Raw genomic sequence first — 21,538 nt, forward strand, 5'->3', positions numbered from 1 at the left:
CAACTTATGCGAGATTATAAATTTGTTTTTCGGTACCATCTACTACATTGATGAGACGTGGGTAAATGCTGGCCATACGAAAGATAAGGTTTGGACGGACACGACCGTGAGTTCACGAGATGAAGCATTCCGGCAGGGCTCGACTGCTGGTCTTCGCGTACCAAGTGGCAAAGGTGGCAGACTCGTCATTGCACACGCAGGAAGTGAAGAAGGATATGTCGAGGGAGCGCTCCTCATCTTTCGGGCAGCCAAAGGAGCTACTGATTAACACTCAGAAATGAATGGTGCTCGATTCAAGAAGTGGTTTACGGAACAATTTCTGCCCAGTATCCTGCCTAACAGCGTAATGGTGATTGATAACGCTTCTTACCACAACGTCCAACTTGAAAAAGTGCCGTCGACGAGCAACCGAAAAGTGAAGATGCAGTCTTGGCTTACGGCAAAAAGCATACCGTTTTCGAATGACCACTTTAAGGTGGAACTGCTGGATTTAGTGAAGCAACACCAGCACAGGTTTTCGGGAAGCCGTATTGATCTTCTGGCCAAGTACGCTGGCCACGAAGTAGTACGGCTGCCCCCGTATCACTGTGAACTGAATCCAATCGAACGGGTGTGGAGCCAGGTGAAAGGCTACGTCGCTTCATATAACACCGCTTTCACCTTGGCCGCTGTGGAGGAAATGGCACGCGAAGGTGTGTCCCGTGTATCCAGAGAAAATGTGTCGCGGGCCTGTGCACATGTGATAAGGCTGGAAGAGGAGGCACGGGAACGTAATGGTGCCATCGACACCCACCTGGAGAGCCCAATAATTACTCTGCACTCAAATTCCAGCTCATCTAGCGAAAACTACGACATAAGTGGCGTCGAGAAATTGGAATGAGGGCATCAGTACTGCTGAATATTGTTGGTCGTTCACCGCTACTGCTTTGTCTGATTTAGATCGCGGGGTTATAACTTCCCGTAGCAACTCAGGCTACGAGGGACGCCACAGTGAAGGGCTCTTTATGCATTTAGACCACCTGGGGCTATTTAAGTGCACTGACATCGCACGACACACGGGCGTTTTCGTACTTAGCCTTGAACGAACTGCAGCCGCTAAGCCCGTGATCGAAACCACGACCCTGCGAACAGCAGCCGAACGCCAAAGCAACTGACACCGCGCGCGTGCTGCATCATTTGTGCACTTTTTTTTCGTCACTGCAAATAAGCGCCGGCAAATGGCTGAGTGCCTGAAAATAAAAAAAATCCTATTTTCCGTCCTACGCCGCTATAACGCGGTTTTGTGAAATTTTTGCTCGCATTTCGTTCGCGTACAAAAATTCAAAGAATTTGTTGTATTGGTACTTTATGTATTCTGAAAAAAAAAAAACATTGTGAAAGCAGAACTGAAGCTTAAATCTAAGCCGAAAGCCGCGCGGTCGAACTACTTGGCGGAGTGACAAATTTATAGACGCCCCGCCTCCCTGCCTTTGCGCCTGTTGCCAAGTGTCCCCGACTATAATGCTTTTGCCTTTAGCACATGAGCAGTCTTAAGGGCCCTCTCAAATTTTTTTTACAGGTTCTGCTAAGGTAGCGAATCAGCTAAACTTCAGACTGTCGCTGCTTCTAAAGTTCTCAAGGGAGTACATTTTTTTTCAGCCCAACGGTTAGGAAGGGCTACACAAAAAAAGCCTGCTGCTCGTTTATCGAAAAGTACGTTTTCATTTCATTTGTATTGGTTGATGTGCCAGGTACAGACCACCTTGAGTGTCTGATTGATGTCTGTGTTTCAGTAGCTGAATCCTGCACGTAGAATTTGGCGGCAGTGGTCTTGCTGTTAACGCTGCCTCTCTCTGCGGGCACCAGACTTTCTCTTTCCACTTGAGGTGCTTTTGCCCAGCTTGCACACAGCTTGCACTAATTGTCCTTGTAGGCCTGTGACCTTCATTGGCACTCATGTAAATTTTCAGTGGTGGACTTTTTATAATAGGGAAATCGGTCGCACAGGACCGTAATTTGAAGTGTCTTTATAATGCTCGGAGCGTGTAGCTACACACGGTAAAGAGATGAGCTCAGAATAGTCTTGAGTGCACCTTTCAGTAAGTGGGTATTCCATATAACTATGGCAGTTTTAAGCGGGTTTCACTGCATAAGTTGTCAAAACCTTAGCACTGACGACTATTAATCATGAGGATGTGGTCAGAAAGGTCTGAAAAGATGCTAAATCAGGAGATAATATTACATCAGAAATGAAGTATTGTGTGCTGTTGAGTATTTTGAATGCAAAGATTGCAAGGAACTTGGCAGGTGGGAGTAAGCTGTGGCATATGCATACTAGGAGTAGCCGGGAAAAACTTAGATTTGCAGGCGGGAATAATCAAACAGTTATGAAATATTTTGATACAGATTGAAAAATAATGTGATAAGATCCGGAATGAGACTTTAAATAGTGCACTTAGTGCAGTGTAGAATTTTGAGCTGTGAGGCAGGGTGTGGGCTAGTGACCATATTATGGTGAGCTCTTCCCTAGATTTGGAAAGGAGGCAGGAAAAAGAAGCACCCCAATGTACCTTATTTGAGAGCTAATGTACCGCTTTAACAAAGGAAAGGGACCAAGGCAGGGTACATGTTAAGAACGGATCTTGTTAAGAAACAAGAAACCTTGTCTTAAACTGTTCAGAATTGGCACTCAGAGTTATAAATTGCTGGCATCATAAAAGAAACACATCATCATCATCAGCCTTACTTAACCCACTGCAGGGCAAAGGCCTCTCCCATGCCTCTCCAACTAACCCTATCCTTTGCCAGCTGCATCCACCCTTTGCCTGCAAACTTCTTAATCTCATCCGCCCACCTAACCTTCTGCCGCCCCCTGCTACGCTTACTTTCTCTTGGAACCCACTTCGTTACCCTTAAAGACCAGCGGTTATCTTGCCTTCGCATTACATGCCCTGCCCAAGCCCATTTCTTTCTCTTCATTTCGACTAGAATGTCATTAACCCGTGTTTGTTCCCTCACCCACTCTGCCCGCTTCCGATCTCTTAACGTTACGCCTATCATTTTTCTTTCCATGGCTCGCTGCGTTGTCCTTAACTTAAGCTGAACTCTTTTCGTTAGCCTCCACGTTTCTGCCCCGTAGGTGAGTACCGGTAAGATTATGCTGTTGTACACTTTCCTCTTAAGGGAAATTGGTAAACTGCCACTCATGATCTGCGAGAATTTGCCATATGCGTTCCACCCCATTCTTATCCTTCTAGTTATCTCCCTCTCATGATCCGGATCAGCTGTCACTACCTGCCCTAAGTAGACGTATTCCGTCACAATTTCTAGGCTCTCGCTGCCGATTGTGAACTGGTGTTCCCTTGCTAGGCTGTTGAACATTACCTTGGTTTTCTGCATGTTAATTTTAGACCCATCGATCTGCTCTGCCTGTCTAACTCATTGATCAGGATTTGCAGTTCACCTCCTGAGTGACTCAGCAAGACAAGGTCATCAGCAAATCGCAGATTATTCAGGTATTCTCCATTTATTCTTATTCCCAACTGTTCCCAATTCAGGCCTCGAAATACCTCCTGCAAACATGCGGTGAACAGCATTGGCGAGATCGTGTCTCCCTGCCTGACGCCCTTCCTTATTGGAATTTTATTGCTGACTTTATGGAGGACTACAGTAGCTGTGCAGTTGCTATATATATCTTCCAGTATTTTGACATAAGGCTCTTCTACCCCCTGATTACGCAATGCCTGTATGACTGCTGAGGTTTCCACTGAGTCGAATGCTTTCTCGTAATCAATGAAAGCTATATATAGAGGTTGGTTATATTCTGCACATTTCTCTATCACCTGATTGATAGTGTGAATATGATCTATTGTGGAATATCCTTTACGAAAGCCTGCCTGATCATTTGGTTGATTAAAGTCTAACGTTGCCCTGACTCTATTAGCGATTACCTTAGTAAATACTTTGTAGGCAACGGATAGTAAGCTGATCGGCCTGTAATTTTTCAAGTCCTTGGCGTCTCCCCTATTATGAATTAAGATAATGTTTGCATTCTTCCAAGCTTCTGGTACGGGCGAGGTCATAAGGCATTGCGTATACAGGGTGGCTAGTTTTTCTAGCACGATGTCCCTCCATCCTTCAACAGATCTGTTGTTACCTGATCCTCCCCAGCTGCTTTTCCCCTTTTCATTGCTTCTAAGGCTTTCTTTACTTCATCTTTCGTTACTGGCGGGATGACGCATTGCTGTGAGCTACTGTCTCTCTCATTAATGCTATGATTACATTGGCTACTGTACAGGTCTGTGTAGAACTCTTCGGCTACGTTAACTATCTTATCCATATTGCTAATGACATTGCCCTGCTTGTCTCTTAATGCATACATCTGGTTTTTACCTATGCCTAGTTTCCTCTTCACTGTTTTTAGGCTACCTGCGTTCTTTATAGCATGCTCGATTTTCTCCATATTAAACTTCCTTATGTCGGCTACCTTGCGCTTATTTATTAGCTTTGATAGCTCCGTTAGTTCTATTCTATCGGTAGTGTTAGATGCCTTCATGTTTTGGCGCTTCTTAATCAGATCTTTCGTCACCTGAGATAGCTTCCCGGTATCTTTTCGAACTGTCCTGCCGCCTACTTTTACTGCGCACTCCGTAATTATTGATGTCAGATTATCATGCATTGAATGAACATCAAGATCATCTTCCTCAGTTAAAGCCGAATATCTGTTTTGCAGCGCTATCCTAAACTCCTGTGCTTTCCCTCTTACGGCTAACTCGTTAATGGTCTTCTTCGCTAGCTTCTTCCGTTCCCTCTTCAGGTCTAAGCTAATTCTAGACCTTACCATTCTATGGTCGCTGCAACGCACCCTTCCGAGGACGGCCACATCCTGAATGATGCCAGGTTTAGCGCATAGTATGAGGTCGATTTCATTTTTAATCTCACCATTGGGGCTCTTCCAGGTCCACTTCCTGTTTTCTCGTTTGCGGAAGAAGGTATTCATGATCTGTAAATTATTTCTATCCGCGAATTCGACTAATAACTCTCCCCTGCTATTTCTAGAGCCTATCCCATAGTCACCTACCGCGTGGTCGTCAGCCTGCTTCTTGCCCACCTTCGCATTGAAGTCGCCCATCAGTACACTGTACTGCGATTTTACTTTATTCATTGCTGATTCTACGTCCTCATAGAAGCTTTCAACGGTCTGGTCATCATGGCTGGATGTGGGTGCGTAGGCCAGCACCACTTTCAGCTTGTACCTCCTATTCAGCCTAATTGCTATAGCTGCTACCCTCTCGTTAATACTGTAGAGCTCTTCTACGTTGCCAGCTATATCCTTATTAATGAGGAAACCCACACCTAGTTCTCGTCTATCCTCTAACCCGCGATAGCACAGTATGTGTCCGTCCTTTAGTACTGTATACGCCTCACCTGTCCTCCTAACTTCGCTAAGCCCTATCACATCCCATTTAATTCCCGCTAGTTCCTCAAACAGCACTGCTAGGCTAGCCTCACTAGCTAAAGTTCTAGCGTTAAACGTTGCCAGGTTCAGATTCCAATGGCGGCCTGTCCGGAGCCAGAGATTCTTAGCACCCTCCGCTGCGTCACAGGTCTGACCGCCGCCGTGGTCAGTTGCTCTGCAGCCGCTGGGGACTGAGGGCCGAGGGTTAATTGGTTTGATCATAGAAGGTTGTGGCCAAGTACTACACCCGGGTGCCCAAATCCTGCTCTGGTGAGAGAGTGCGTTGTCGGTTCTGGTCACCGAGATATGGCCGCACTCCAGGCCTGGTTATGCAATTCCATCGACACGCGGTTTTTTTTTTAAACCCGGTGGAGAATTGCGCGGCACCTGGATTTGAACCCCGGTCCTCTTGCACGCGAGGCGGATGCTCTACCTCTACGCCATCGCTGCATCACTTTCGCTGCTTTCTGTACCAACACACTACTTCTACTAGTAACTCCTCAAGCAACAACAAAAATAAGCTGCCATGTCTTCCCAACTGGACTCTGCAGAGCCAATGGGCTCCTCTACATGCCTCGGCCACCTTCACCAATTCCATTAGTTTGATCATGTTGCAATTGCTTCAAAATATCGACTCGACGATTGGGGCCAGGTGGTACAGCATTAACTTGGAGAAATTTGGACGAAGGACAGCAAACCAAACAGGACTTGCAAATGTTTACTTTAGAGCAGGTAAAGGCATTTTATAAGAAGGGGTGCACACAGGCATTTTTCTCCAACAACAACAAGGGTGGATTGAATGGAATGCTATCGCCACAGTTCTATTTCACATACTTGTAGTGAAACAGACTGGCTGGTCATACATTCATCCTCTTCAAGTGTGGAGGCATATGCTTCAATTATTTCTCCAATTTTGCCATCATGCTCGTTTTTCAAATACCAGTTTGCATACGGCCTTTCTTACTTTCAAGGCGAGGCTGCGAGAGTACAAGCATGTGCATCACAACATAACGCATCCTGGCAACGCATATTACAGTGTCCGTTGAAAAACAAAAAGACCCCATGCAACTCTATGTCCAGAAAAATGAGCATACACCTACCAACAAATTTTTGGACTAGGCAGGACTCAAGCTTTCACGTCTGTGCCACTTTACATGATGTACACCACAATGATGTCAAGAACAAGCGCGTGGCAACAAACGCACTGGCTGATCATGCCATCTCCGAGGGCCATGACATCGACTGGGACAGCACGAAGATAATCGGAAAAGAAAAGAGCAAGGCGACAAGGCTTTACCTAGAATCTTTTTATATTCAGACGACGGCAAACACGCTTAATCGCAACGAAGGCAATCTACCCCCGATATACTCCCGCTGCTTGCGTCATACCATGAAACCTATATAACTTACTTTCACTCCTGTCTTTCTTTCATTGTGAACAAGGCCCCCGTAAGCCGGGGCCGAAACGTCATCTTTTTAACGATTGGTCTGCGCTTGAAGATTTTCCGCCATGAACATACCCGACCAGACGGGTTTCCGTCGAACCCTGGATTTCACTTAACCACCCTAATCCATTTTCTGGGGGGTGCCTACTTCCAAAATATTGCAGAGTTTGGAAGCTTTAGTGGTCCTCAGATCTTCAAATTTGGCAGTGCTCTATGATAAGTCGAGACTGGTGGTCACAAGGTGTTGATGACGTCACAGTCGAATTCGAATTCATAGGTTGTGGAGAGTCGTCGCACCACTGCTGGCACAGTGGTGCAGTGGCTGAGCAGCGCCTAGATAGGTGGCTCAGCCACCATTGCGGCTTTCAGGACCCTTTGTTGCTCTTCCCGACCTTCCATAAGGCTCATGTGTAGCCCCGTGATAGGTTAAAGTGGGAATAGCATTGCATTTATTTCAATTGCTTTCATTGCCATGTGACATGGGGGCAGGTAGCTCACAACCCACAGTGGACATGAGGTTGGTATGAGGTCGCTGTGTCATGTGACCTCTTTCGACCGACTGAGGAATTTTGTGACAGAGAAGCCGGAAATTTTTTGTGAGACAACAACCTAAATGCTACCGTATTAATATGCATGGCATAACAGCACTGGATGCAAGGTGGTGGGAGGGTGAAAGACCGTGCGCAACAAGATTTTGTGGGCTACATTCTGCTGCAAATGACACTACTACAAACTACACAGCACTGCAAACAACAACACGACAAACAACACAATACTACAAACTACAGAACATTACAAGACAACAAGGTCCCATTATACGACAGGTTTGTTTCTTGTATTTCTGTTTTTTTTTTCGACTGGGATAGATTAATGAAAAAGCTACAAAATAAAGGCAATTATAATACACGTAAAAAGACTGCAGTGTGCTAGTTTGAATAACTGATGACTTAACCTGTGCCTGATCTCAGCTATGTGAATTTCCCTGTCACAATTACAAACGATCGAATACGTACTGCTAACCTATAGCTTGGTATAGACCCGTATCCTTGGCTCCGAGAATTGGCGATACGAATCGCGTCGTCGTTCTGAAATCGTTATTGCATGTTAGGGCATAGCATAACTGTCAACGGGGGCACTCTTCAAATATTAGGAGGCAAAAATCTTAGATCGTAGTTAGAACGGTTGCACATACGGGTAGTCTTCAGCGGAGTCTAGCCGACTAGCGATCGAAGGAGTTGTGTCACGATCGCGATGTGATGCCTTTTTTCACTTTCTGAAGTAGAAATAGCGCAAACGTTAATTATTTCCCGCGACGCTGTTTCAGAACTTCGCCTGCGGTGTTGCAAGGTTTGTTGCGACTTCGTTCGCGGACATTAGAATCGGCCGCACCGAGATCCATGGCTATCAGAGCCGATAGCGGTTTTACTTGCTACGAAAAATCTCACAACTAAACATGTCTCGGGTGAGCCACAACATCAATGTGTGTGTATTCGCACGGCAAGCTATATTCGTGTTTTGCAACGGCACATGCCTGTGCTGCCACACGGGCGGCACTGAGGAGCGCGCCAATCAGAACACCGGAGTCTACCGCTCGATCGCATGCAGCAAACTTGATCGTATAGCACCTCATCCGCAACGCGCCCTCACGCTATCGTGCGCATGGTCGCAAAGACGCGTGCGCATGGGGAGAAAAAGTGATCGTTCAGCGGTTTTAAAACTGCAACAGACGGCAAGCAAAGGAATCCGACGCGCACCGCAATCTAGGATGACGAGGGCACGGCCGGTCTCGAGAGGAGCGCGCCCACCCCGCTCGGGACCGGTCGTGGGCGAGAGAGACCGGACCGACGCTGCTGCCGGGGTGCGACAACCGGAAGTCTCAAACCGATCGTCATCTGATGACATATACAAGGGCGGGGCCCAGTCAGAGAGCTGTTTTATTTATTTTTTTCTGGTGCCTCGCGTGTATGAGTTGAGGGGGGAGAGGGGTAGCGTGATTTTTAATCGTCTATATCTTCGTTGTTATTGATGCTAGCTCAAAATTGTTGCGCTGGGGTGACGAGTTGTTGAATGCCTATCACTCGTCTGCTTTATGTAACCTCGATTAATTTATTGCATAATCCCTTTAATGATGTAGTTTTCGGTCAGGGTGTTTAATTTTGGCTCAGACAAAGTTTGCGTTAAGGACATTAATTGGGTGTTGAAGTACCTCCGCGCCGTTTAATTTTTTTACCGAAACGCTGACAGTGATCCTTGGGCTGAATAAAGTGTAGGCAAGCACTTCACACACAGTATGTGTCGTGCCATTCGGTATTTCATTATTCGAAACGCTTAGCGCACACAGAGTCGTTCACTGTATCGCTCTCACAAAAAGCTGAGTAGTCGCAACAGCGCCTTCGGCTAGCGAGGAAGCGTGTTGACAGTGACGAGGCGTCTTCCTTTTCGGGTGCGCGACGCGAATGCAGCTTGAGTGGCAATAAAGAGGCGCCCTCTGAAAACGTGCGTGACTGGCTGACGCTTGCCGCGGATATTGCGGCACACGCTGAGTTATTTTCGGCCGAAACACGTCGCACAAAAACCGGCCGGGGTTTGGTTGCAGCTGAGGTGCTACCGAACAGCCAGCAAGTGATGTGCAGCCGCGTGACGCTCCGCCTGCTGCTGGCGGTCGCAGGTAAGTGCCTCTCCTTAACGAAGCTCACCGAGCTGAACCCTTGGCCTTGTTTAGCGACAACGGGGATCCATGGCATAATGAATGGCGCAAAACCAAGATGATGGAAAAAAAGTAAATGTACACACCATAGACGCTAACTTCCGATTGAAAGATTCCCAGGCAACGAAAGCTGGTTATCTTGGAATCTTTCAGTTGGAAGTTAGCACCTGTGTTGCATATATCTGACAAAGGGCATATCACATTAAACTCATAGAGCCCGTCAGGCGTGATTACAGCAGCTACGGGTAACGGCAATAGCCAGTACTCAGAGAGCAGATGAAAAGTGTTCCGCTCCTTGCAGGCAGTCAAGCGCATCATCGATATGATGCAGGGCGTGGGCGTCCTTCTAAGTAATTTTGTTTAGACGGTGATATTCGACGCACAAGCGAATAGGGCCGTCTTTTTTGTTTACAAGCACGACCAGAGAAGACCAGGTGCTCTCAGAGGGCTGGTTTACCCCGAGTGTAGCATGTCGCTCATCTGTTCATCAACGATGCGGAGCTCAGTGGCGGAAACGCGGTAGGGGCGCTGGCGCGAGGGACCGTGGGTTCCTCTATGTCGATGTGGTGGCTAACCGCTGTTGCGTGGGAGTCGAAGGACGGACGCGCGGAATCGCTGAATGAAGTCGACGAGCCGGGCGCGTTCGAGAGGAGGTTGAGGGGCATCGACGAACGGTGAAACACAATCTGCGGGGGGGGGGGGGGGGGGGGGGGCGGGGGGGGGGGGGTTGGGTCAACAACTTTGATGGAAGGAGTAAGGACGTTGAGGTAATGCGCGTCAGGGTCATCAGTGACAGGAGGAGCGTCGACTGGGTCGATGACAGCAGCAGTGCCAAGCGATTCTCCCCAAAGAGAACGGGTTCGTAACGTGCATGTCGCTACAACCACCAGAAATTGTGAGCACGACATGGGGAAGCAGCACGAACTTGCGGTGAGTACAAAGATAGGGTATAAAAGGACAGTTGCATCAGAAAGCGCATCACAAGTGAGTGGCACAGAAAGACAAGAAAAAGCCGGCACGCCGATGTCCTCAGCGGCGAGAATATACGGGGCGGGAACAGGGGAGGCGGCCAGGAAAGCGTCACACAGCGGCGAGAAACCAATGTGAGGATGTGCACAGTCGATGATGGCGTAATGCGTGGACAGAAAGTCCCACCCGAGGATGATGTCATGAGAGAAGCGGGCGAAAACGAACTAATTGGTGCATGAAAGGCCTTGGATGATCAGGCGGACGGTGCACGCTGCAAGAGGTCAAATGTGGTCAGCACTGGCGGTTGTACGCGAAACGTCAGAAAGCGGCGTCGTCACTTCTTCAAGTTTGTGGCACAAGTTGCGAATAATGACGGCGACGAGAGCACTAGTGTCAATAAGCGCAATGAACAGGAACACCTTTGAGAAGCACTTGATAACGTCCACAGGAGAGGGAATAGGCAATCGTTGAAGGCGCGGTTGTTGCATCCGGAACTGCGGTGCCTAGTTCTCCGCTTGGAGGGGCGGTGACCGGCGGAGCACAGCAGAGCGCGAACAGCGTCGAAGAGACGGCGACAGATGGCTGTAGGTGTTGGAACGAGGCGATGAGGAATTCTGATGCAGAGGAGAAGAAACAGGGACGTCGTATGCCGGCGCGCGCCCGCAGTCGTGAGGACGGGATCTGCGTATGCAGCACTAATGGGCCAGATGGCCAGCGACACCGCAGACGCAGCAATTCGGGCGGTTATCATGAATGCGCCATGGATTCATGGGGTGCGGAGCGGGCCAAGGCAGAGAGTGGTGAGCGAGCGGATTTGTAGGCGCGAGCTGCAGCCGAGAGAAGGCGGTGCTGGGTGGCGCATAGGCTGAGGTCGTGGCCCGACGAGAGAGCTTCGGCACATGTCAGCGGAACATTGACCAGAAAGGGTGGATTGGCACGTAAAAGGACCTCAGCAACCTGCTCCTGGATGACGCGCTGCAGAGAAGGCGACAGGGATGGCGTTGAGTTGGCAACAAGAGTGGGTTGGTAGGTAACCAGCGATAACTGGCGGGCGACCTCCTCCCGCACAAACTGCTTGATGTGCTGATGAATGGTGGCCTGATCGTGACAAGTACCGCCTAGAGCCAAGCTCGAAACTGCGTCGTCCGGACAACTGGTACGGCGGGTGACAAGGCGCTGTCTTCGGAGCTTGGCGTAGCTCTGATATAAGGAGACGACATAAGAGACCAGTCTTCTACGTCGCTGTCGTCCGGGCCGCTGAAGATGGCACGGTCGCGCTGACGCACGGTACTGGAACAGATGACAGCGGCGGGAACAGCGTGGCCAGGTTGCGTTGGGCTGTCGCTCATTGTGGCAGGGGGAAGTAAGGTGCGACTGCGTAGCTCCAGGGAGGGATCAGGCGGCGCCTCCACCGAGTGTAAGCAGGCAAATCCCACACTTTTTATGTGATCCACCACAATATTTAAAAAAAAAAACACTTAATCAGTAGACCAGCGTTCGTGAGTGCAAACCCAAGCTTCGTCAGCTTCGCCTTCGTTCTGCTGTTCCTCCTTCGTCGGCTCTGGCCGCTGGTGCCACAAGCGTCAACCGTCTTGCTTACACATATAATTATCCCTTTCCTACACACAGTTCACACAAGCTAAATCACGTCGCAAACACAATACGTTATCAACTAAATTCAAGTAATTTCGTTTTTTAGTGTCCCGTAAATAAAAACTCGCCATTTGCACCTTGATTATGTCCAGGGGTCATTGCAGGAGACAGCGACTAACACAGCCTTCAGCATCAAGAAACAATAGTAATAAATAATACTATCAACCATAATTTTACAAAATCTTTGTGCGCTTTACAAACATGTCTGTATTTAAAAGCAAAAAAAAAGAAACCTAAAATGAAGAAAACAGCTCTGATTGCACTGCAAATGTAGCAAGAAACTCATGAGATTAATCAGTCATAGAATTTAACTACGTGTAGGCACACCAAGAAATATCTACAGATTATATGCATTATGATGCACTAAGTGCACTGGTCGGAGCATTAGGCACCAATTCAGTCGAGACGGGAAAAGTAATCTTTCAATTGTTTCCTAGAGACAGCTGACTCTTTGGGGATACGTGTCCAAAAGTAAGGGTAAGTTACCTTTTCAAGATTGAAGCTTGTATTAGGTGCAAAAATAAAAACTAACCAATAGAGCGGGTTTCTAAGGCACACATCTGCTGTTTTGTGTTCAAGCGATGCCAGATATTTCTGAAGATGCGTAGATTGTAATAGTTAGGACCGGTTTAACAATCTATTTTCGTGGCCTTTGCCGCTCTGAACTATCCCACATTTTGCAGACATATTTGTTGTTCTTGGTTTCATACCAACGTTATCGATATTTTGCTGACGCACAACAATTTTATCGACATTTTGCTGCTGTGTACGTGGCACGGCTGCAGTAATTGGCATGACGTGCGAATGACACAAAATACAGTTAGATTTTTCTGTGGTGTTGCGCAATTTTTCTGCAGCACTACAAGGTGCCGGCTACCGGAAAGCAGTGCTTACACAGAAAATATTCTGGCTATCCTCACTTAAGCGATACGTAAACCTATCATCGTGAACATTTTGGATTCATTTATAGGGTTCGCCAGTTCCTGACCACTAAGTTCTGTCCCAAATGCATTGAGCTTGTAAGCGAACTTCAGTACTTTTCCAGGACTTGAAACATTAGAAAACTTCTTCCAAATAGTACCTCACTGTGACCATTACTGCTGTCTTAAACGTTGCTGTAATAGTGCGTTTTCACCGCTGTGATGTACGAGTTCAGTTTGCTCCGGCAGGCTTTGTAGTTGACCAGGAGGCTAAGGTTTTTTTCTCACAAATGACGCGTACAAATTGTATTTAACTTGAATTCCTTTCAATAACGTGGAATTCATATTTTTCCTAAAGCGCTTGCGTCGGGTAAGCTTCAAGTGGGGAAATCTTTTTGTATAAAGGGCGATGAATTTACATACGGATGCATTGTGTGAAACATTCACGTCGTTTATAGAGTAAAAGTCATACAGAATTCGTTACTAACAGCTGTGCGAATTTTTTTAGGTTATATGGTGAAATGCTTTGATATGATTAAATATGGTGCATCGAGCACGTAGACACATGCTTCTCTAAAGCAGATGTATATGCTTCTATGGCCAGTTAATTTACAACATACAACGTCTGAATTTATAATGAACAAATCCTCATTGGTAATGTAAGAAGTGTTTCTGATTTCATAGATACCGTGGTAGGCTGCAGTGACATTATGGCATGAATGAGACATTACTACGGCTGTCATTGAACATGATAATCTTGCCGCGAATCTTTATATTGTTTGTTTATTCATTCTTCGAAGGTGTCGACACGCGGTTTTATCGCTTTGTTTGTGATGCAAGAGGCGGCCAGATTTATGTCGATTGATCGCATCCAGGCGGAGCCGATTCTAGGTTGTTTCAGACTGTTGTAGTAACTTTGCACGCCTTATCTCAAAGGTGTTCTATAAGGTTTAAATTGAGTACAGCCGAGAGGGGCGGGCATCCTGTTCGACGACCGCCGAGAACGTTTGTTGTTTCGCCACCGCCGAGTAATGCTGTCCATTGTCGGCACAGGTCAGCCCAATAAACAGTTCACTTTTAGAAGCACTTTTGCTGTCTTCTTCACTGCCTGGACTCCCCGTCACCACAACGTGACATCTGGTGTAGGTGCTAACGGATGTCCTTGTCGCCCTCATACCCTGGGAGCCGCCAAAGCAGCCTCAGTCATGCTGAAGAAGTAGATCACGAGATAGCCACAGAAGCCGTCCAAACCGAAGACCAAGCGTGAAGCAGCCGTCGCCTCCAGAGCCGTTCACCGGAACATGGACTACTACCTAAATGCAAGGAGCAAAGAAGGACTCCTCAGCGCAGACGTCAACCATGGCGGCGACGTCACCAGCCCCATTTTTTTGCACCAGCCCCGACTGCCGCTCAAGTTCAACGGCTCACTGGGCGAGGATTCTGAAAAATGGCTGGACCAGTTTGAACGTGTCGCTGTATTCAACACCAGGGATGAGAAGACTAAACTTAGCCACATTTTCTTCGCCCTGGAAGGCTCAGCCAGAATTTGGTTCGAAAACCACGAAGCTTCTTTGGCGACGTGGGTATCATTCAACCGTGAGTTGTTCAATGCTTTAACAAGCATCACCAGGAAAGAAGGCGCGCAGCTGCTCCTACAGTGACGCTTCCAGCGCCTGACTGAGGCAGTCATCCCATACGTAGAAGACATGAAGCACCTTTTTCGACGTGCTGATCGCTAATGACGGAAGAGGAGAAGGTAGATGTTTTGATCATCATCATCATCATCAGCCTTACTACACCCACTGCAGGGCAAAGGCCTCTCCCATGTCTCTCCAATTAACCCTATCCTTTGCCAGCTGCATCCACCCTTTGCCTGCAAACTTCTTAATCTCATCCGCCCATCTAACCTTCTGCCGCCCCCTGCTACGCTTACTTTCTCTTGGAACCCACTCCGTTACCCTTAAAGACCAGCGGTTATCTTGCCTTCGCATCACATGCCCTGCCCAAGCCCATTTCTTTCTCTTGATTTCGACTAGGATGTCATTAACCCGTGTTTGTTCCCTCACCCACTCTGCCCGCTTCCGATCTCTTAACGTTACACCTATCATTTTTCTTTCCATGGCTCGCTGCGTTGTCCTTAACTTAAGCTGAACTCTTTTCGTTAGCCTCCACGTTTCTGCCCCGTAGGTGAGTACCGGTAAGATTATGCTGTTGTACACTTTCCTCTTGAGGGAAATTGGTAAACTGCCACTCATGATCTGCGAGAATTTGCCATATGCGCTCCACCCCATTCTTATCCTTCTAGTTATCTCCCTCTCATGATCCGGATCAGCTGTCACTACCTGCCCTAAGTAGACGTATTCCGGCACAATTTCTAGGCTCTCGCTGCCAATTGTGAACTGTTGTTCCCTTGCTAGACTGTTGAACATTACCTTGGTTTTCTGCATGTTAATTTTTAGACCCATCGATCTGCTCTGCCTGTCTAACTCGTTGATCATGATTTGCAGTTCACCTCCTGAGTGACTCAGCAAGGCAATGTCATCAGCAAATCTCAGATTATTTAGGTATTCTCCATTTATTCTTATTCCCAACTGTTCCCAATTCAGGCCTCGAAATACCTCCTGCAAACATGCGGTGAACAGCATTGGCGATATCGTGTCTCCTTGCCTGACGCCCTTCCTTATTGGAATTTTATTGCTGACTTTATGTAGGACTATAGTAGCTGGGCAGTTGCTATATATATCTTCCAGTATTTTGACATAACGCTCTTCTACCCCCTGATTACGCAATGCCTGTATGACTGCTGAGGTTTCCACTGAGTCGAATGCTTTCTCGTAATCAATGAAAGCTATATATAGAGGTTGGTTATATTCTGCGCATTTCTCTATCACCTGATTGATAGTGTGAATATGATCTATTGTGGAATATCCTTTACGAAAGCCTGCCTGATCATTTGGTTGATTAAAGTCTAACGTTGCCCTGACTCTATTAGCGATTACCTTAGTAAATACTTTGTAGGCAACGGATAGTAAGCTGATCGGCCTGTAATTTTTCAAGTCCTTGGCGTCTCCCTTCTTATGAATTAAGATAATGTTTGCATTCTTCCAAGCTTCTGGTACAGTCGAGGTCATAAGGCATTGCGTATACAGGGTGGCTAGTTTTTCTAGCACGATGTCCCCTCCATCCTTCAACAGATCTGCTGTTACCTGATCCTCCCCAGCTGCTTTTCCCCTTTTCATTGCTTCTAAGGCTTTCTTTACTTCATCTTTCGTTACTGGCGGGATGACGCATTGCTGTGCACTGCTGTCTTTCTCATTGGCGCTCTGATTACATTGGCTACTGTACAGCTCTGTGTAGAACTCTTCGGCTACGTTAACTATCTTATCCATATTGCTAATGACATTGCCCTGCTTGTCTCTTAATGCATACATCTGGTTTTTACCTATGCCTAGTTTCCTCTTCACTGTTTTTAGGCTACCTCCGTTCTTTATAGCATGCTCGATTCTCTCCATATTAAACTTCCTTATGTCGGCTACCTTGCGCTTATTTATTAACTTTGATAGCTCCGTTAGTTCTATTCTATCGGTAGTGTTAGATGCCTTCATGTTTTGGCGCTTCTTAATCAGATCTTTCGTCACCTGAGATAGCTTCCCGGTATCTTTTCGAACTGTCCTACCGCCTACTTCTACTGCGCACTCCGTAATTATTGATGTCAGGTTATCGTGCATTGAATGAACATCAAGATCATCTTCCTCAGTTAAAGCCGAGTATCTGTTTTGCAGCGCTATCCTAAACTCCTGTGCTTTCCCTCTTACGGCTAACTCGTTAATGGTCTTCTTCTTCGCTAGCTTCTTCCGTTCCCTCTTCAAGTTCAAGCTAATTCTAGACCTTACCATGTTACCAGGTTGCAGCGATGGCGTAGAGGTAGAGGTAGATGTTTTGATGTGTGGTGCTAAAGAGGCACTTTTCGGGGGTGTGACCGTCAATTCAACCAGGACCATCGCAGTATTCGCCCGTGAAGCAGCCACCATTGAGAAAATCTTGGAAGCACGAGCCCGCCACTTCCTTCGACAGCTCTAAGTGGCATCCACAACCCTCTCAGATGGCACAGCATTCGGAGGCAACCTGCAAGGTGTTATCCACGAAACTGTACGGGAAGAGCGGCGTCGCCTGTAACCAGCTTCCAACCAGCCTCAAATAGCAACCCTCTGGGAAATATCGAAGAAGCGCTGCATGTGCTTCGTTCTCCGCCATCGACGCCTCCAACTCCAGCCATGAGCTACTCCGCTGGAATTACTCAGCCCTAGCGACAGACTTTAAGTCCTCCACTTTGAAGTGAACCAGCTGTTCGCGAACGCCGCCCCCCTACCCACGCCAGCCCAGCCTACGAGCGACGCTCAAGACTCAGGAAATGCGATGCCTGGAGGAATTCGGGTGAGGCCATTCATATTCTTCTTCACTACCCGTACCGGCGTATCGGTATTCGTGCATTTGCCGTTGACGCACCATGACTAAACTACGGCCAACGTCCGCAAGAAATCCACGAGTTCCTGCGTCGAGTATCGCCGACGAGTATCGCCGTCAGCTTCACGTTTTGCGTCGCTACTCCGTAGCTCCAAAGATGTAGTCTCCGTTGGTTAATAATAATAGCCTTTATTTCCATCAACGTGATGGTGGAGGTTGGGAGAAAAAAAGCTGGACAGCTTGACTGGTTCCCGCCCCCCACGTAAACGGTGGGGACGTAAATGCTGGGGACATTTTCGCCACACCCAATCCCTGTCTTCTCTCCAGGGGCATTCTTCTCGTCGCATCCCTTCTTCGGTTCGTCAATGGGACTGTCCTCCTGACTACGTTAAATACTACGTCGGAGCCGATTCTTCTACTCCCAGGCACTAAAGTCGCTTTTGTGTCTACCGCTTAACCTGTCACCGTTCTTTCCCCGCTCCCATCGAGCTTCACCATTTGGTCCCATGCTTCTTCTCCTGCACCTATTTCCGCTACCAATAGTACAAGAATTTCTGGCACTTGAGGAAAAATACAGTGGTTTCACAGCCTTTTATACTGACGGTTCGAAAACGGATACTTATGTAGGAAGTGCAGTGGTGCGAGGGAATTCGGAGACAACAATACGACTTCCACAGTGCGCATCCATCTTCACTGCAGAATGTTACGCAGTATATGTGACCGTAGAAAAAATACTCAGCGAGAACCTTGAAAACGCTATTATTTACACAGACTCTTTAAGTATACTTACAGCCCTTCAGTCAAGAAACGCAATCACTCCTATACTTGGTGACATTATACACAACATAGTAACAGCCACAGCTAGAAGACAAAACATTAAACTCTGCTGGGTCCCGAGTCATGTCGGCATAAAAGGCAATGAGCGAGCAGATTTCTGTGCTGCTCAGGCTTGTGGCAAGGAAATAAAAAAAAGTAAATATACCCTTGAATGACTGCATGAAATTAGTACAAAGGAAGTTAAGGAAAAAATGGCAATCGGCTTGGAACAGCGAATTGAACAATAAACTACACTTAGTAAAGCCGATTTTAGGTGAATTTAAGTCATGTGTGCACCAAGAACGTTTTAAAGAAGTGATTTTATGCCGTCTCAGAATGGGCCACACGCACCTTACGCACAACTTCCTGTTAACAATACAAGATAAACCTGTTTGCGAAGAATGCGGAGATGAACTTACGGTTAACCACATTTTATTCTCATGTATAAAACTAGAAAAACTAAGAAAAAAGTACTTCACTCAATTTTATCATGAATGCATTCCTTTCCACCCTACATTGCTCTTAGCTGATAATGCCATTGCTAACATACCTTCCATTTTTAGCTCTTTAAAAGCAGCAGGCGTACTTCAAAAGCTGTAATTTTTTTAACCACTGGATCGCTTTTATACATGATACACCTCAGCCACTTTCTCATTCTTGAGAAGTAGGCTGAGGCTGTTTATTTGCTTGGTTGGGAGCCTCAGGATCCTTGCTAGCCAAGGAAAGCCGCTTAGGCTGCCTGACCATCTTTAAGGCTTTTACCATTAGCCATTTCCAAAATTCTCCCCTTTTATTACTAGGCAGTACAATCTTTTTAAGTCATCTGCACCATCGCCTCTTTTTTATACTCCAAAACATTCTGTAGAAAAGCAATTCTATACCTTGTGTTTGGCGCATGATGGCCTTAGCTGCCTATGTGCCATAAAACCCAACACAACACAACACACCTATTTCCGCTACTATCAGCAACGATCTCACGCCTGCTCAAAAAGCAGAATTGCTTGCCCTCTTGAACAAGCATGCCGCTTCTTTTGATACCCAGTCAAAAGTTTTGGGCCAAACCTCGGCGTCTACGCATCGCATCCACACTGACGGTTCGCGCATCATTCGCCGCCACCCGTTTCGCGTGTCTCCTAGTGAGCGCAAAATTATTCAAGATAATGTAACCGACATGCTCAAGCGCCACATCATACGCCCTTCTTCAAGTCCTTTGGTCCTCACCAGTTGTACTGGCAAAAAAGAAGGATGGTTCAGTACGCTTTTGTGTCGACTATGGCACCCTCAATAAGATCACTCGAAAGGATGTTTATCCACTTCCTCGGATTAACGACGCCCTCGACTGTCTCCAAGGCGCTCAATTTTTCTCTAGTCCCGACCTAAGATCCGGCTACTGACAAATCCCCATGCATGAAGAGGACAAAGAGAAGACAGCTTTCGCCACACCAGATACCTTATAAGAATTTAACGTTATGCCGTTCGGCTTGTGCAATGCTCCGGCCACGTTCGAACGCATGATTGACACCGTACTCCGCGGGCTGAAATGAAAAACTTGTCTCTGCTACTTGGACGACATTGTAATTTTCTCCTCGACTTTTTGTGAGCACTTCGCTCGCCTCGATGAAGTTCTAAGTGCGCTTTACGTGGCCGGACTTCAGCTAAACACAAAGGAATTTTGCTTCGCTTCCAATTCTATTAAAGTTCTCGGACACTTCGTCTGTCGGAGGGGCATAAAACCTGATCCTGATAAACTTGCTGCAGTTCTGAATTTCCCCCGCCCAAGACCTGCGCAGTTTTCTAGGACTGGCCTCATACTTTCGTCGCTTCATCGGAAGTTTCGCCTCCATCGCCGCCCCTTTGCATAAGCTTCTTGGCGCCAGCATGCCCTTCGTTTGGTCTGAAGGCTGCAAGGTCGCCTTTACGACTCTAAAGCAGGCTCTCACATCTGATCCGATACTGGCCCATTTTGATGGCAACGCCTCGACGATTTTACACACTGACGCCAGTGGACACGGCCTTGGTGCCGTTCTTTTGCAGCGCCAGCACTCTCCGACCGAGCGCGTGATTGCTTACGCAAGTCGTACCCTGACTGCAGCGGAGCAGAACTACACGATCACTGAGCAAGAGTGTCTTGCCGTTGTCTGGGCCGTTCAGAAATTTCGCCCCTATTTGTACGGCCGCCAGTTAACCATCGTCACTGACCATCATGCGCTGTGCTGGTTGTCGTCACAGAAGAACTTGTCCGGGCGCCTCGGCCGCTGGATTCTCCGCCTCCAGGAGTATAATTTCACAGCCACCTACAAATCCGGAAAAAAACACAACGACGCCGATGCGCTCTCTCGTTGCCCTCTCTCCTGAATAAAACCTCCGTGCTCTCCTCCTGTTGCTTCCTCGCTCGCAACTGCTAATTCCAAGGCTACCCAAGCCTTGAGAGCCGCAGCCATTGATCTGGCGCCCGCTCCCGCTCTCGGCGATCTCGCCTCTGCACAGCGGGCCGACCCTTACCGCCGGACTCTCATCGATCGCCTGAGTGGTGCTTTGAGTGGTACTTTGTTGTGTCCTGTGTTTTTTGCGGAAGTATATTCTTTGTTAGAAATGAACCAACTCGCCCAGACAAGAGTGTTAATTCAACACATTTCTTCTACATTGGGCTCTTTTCTGTCTGCTCCGAATATTCTTCATCCAGCAATCACGTGCGTCAATTTAATCGCCAGCACCGTCTGCCAAGCAAGGTATCTAACCTTTTGCATCCAAAAGAAGCAGGCGCCCCCGGAGGTGCGACGCGTATTTGGACTGACGGAGCCGTCATGGGGTCATGTGCGACGCATCTGCAAGATTATGAAATCGGAATACTGGAATCAGGCTAGGTTGCTGGAAGATTGTCTCAAGGTACTTGTAAAGGAGAGCACTGAACCATCAGGGCAAGCTCGTCGCCTCGCCGAGTACAAGAAGTTGGTCCGCTAATTCCACAGATTTCCAGTGGCGCCATGCAGTCTCCAACCTGCCTCGTAGGGAAAAAAGTCAGCGAGAAGCGGCAGGCACAGTCACCGTTCTGGGAGACGTGCCACTACCCGACAGCGTCAGAACTCTACAAAAAGGCCCAAAATTCAGCTATGGATCGCATACAAAC

General features: G+C 47.5%; 2 protein-coding genes across 2 annotated transcripts in view; both read left to right on the top strand.

Moving 5' to 3' along the window:
* Window positions 1–346: 346 nt before the first annotated feature.
* Window positions 347–880, top strand: LOC144122911 (uncharacterized). Its single transcript, XM_077655877.1, has one exon. It carries the CDS (start codon window positions 347–349, stop codon window positions 878–880), a length of 534 nt encoding a protein of 177 aa, XP_077512003.1.
* Window positions 881–9,399: 8,519 nt separating this feature from the next.
* Window positions 9,400–21,538, top strand: part of LOC144122841 (longicornsin-like) — a 176,544-nt gene continuing 164,405 nt past the window's right edge. Inside the window, exon 1 of the mRNA XM_077655831.1 lies at window positions 9,400–9,550. Coding sequence (XP_077511957.1) covers window positions 9,508–9,550 — 43 coding nt within the window. The 5' untranslated portion in view covers window positions 9,400–9,507. The remainder of the gene's footprint in view (window positions 9,551–21,538) is intronic.

The sequence above is a fragment of the Amblyomma americanum genome, chromosome 3 (assembly GCF_052857255.1).
Source record: "Amblyomma americanum isolate KBUSLIRL-KWMA chromosome 3, ASM5285725v1, whole genome shotgun sequence".
Classification (NCBI taxonomy): domain Eukaryota; kingdom Metazoa; phylum Arthropoda; class Arachnida; order Ixodida; family Ixodidae; genus Amblyomma; species Amblyomma americanum.

What these genes read in the sequence shown, in the direction of transcription:
- LOC144122911 (XM_077655877.1), top strand. Translation starts at nt 347, where the DNA reads ATGGTGATTGATAACGCTTCTTACCACAACGTCCAACTTGAAAAAGTG.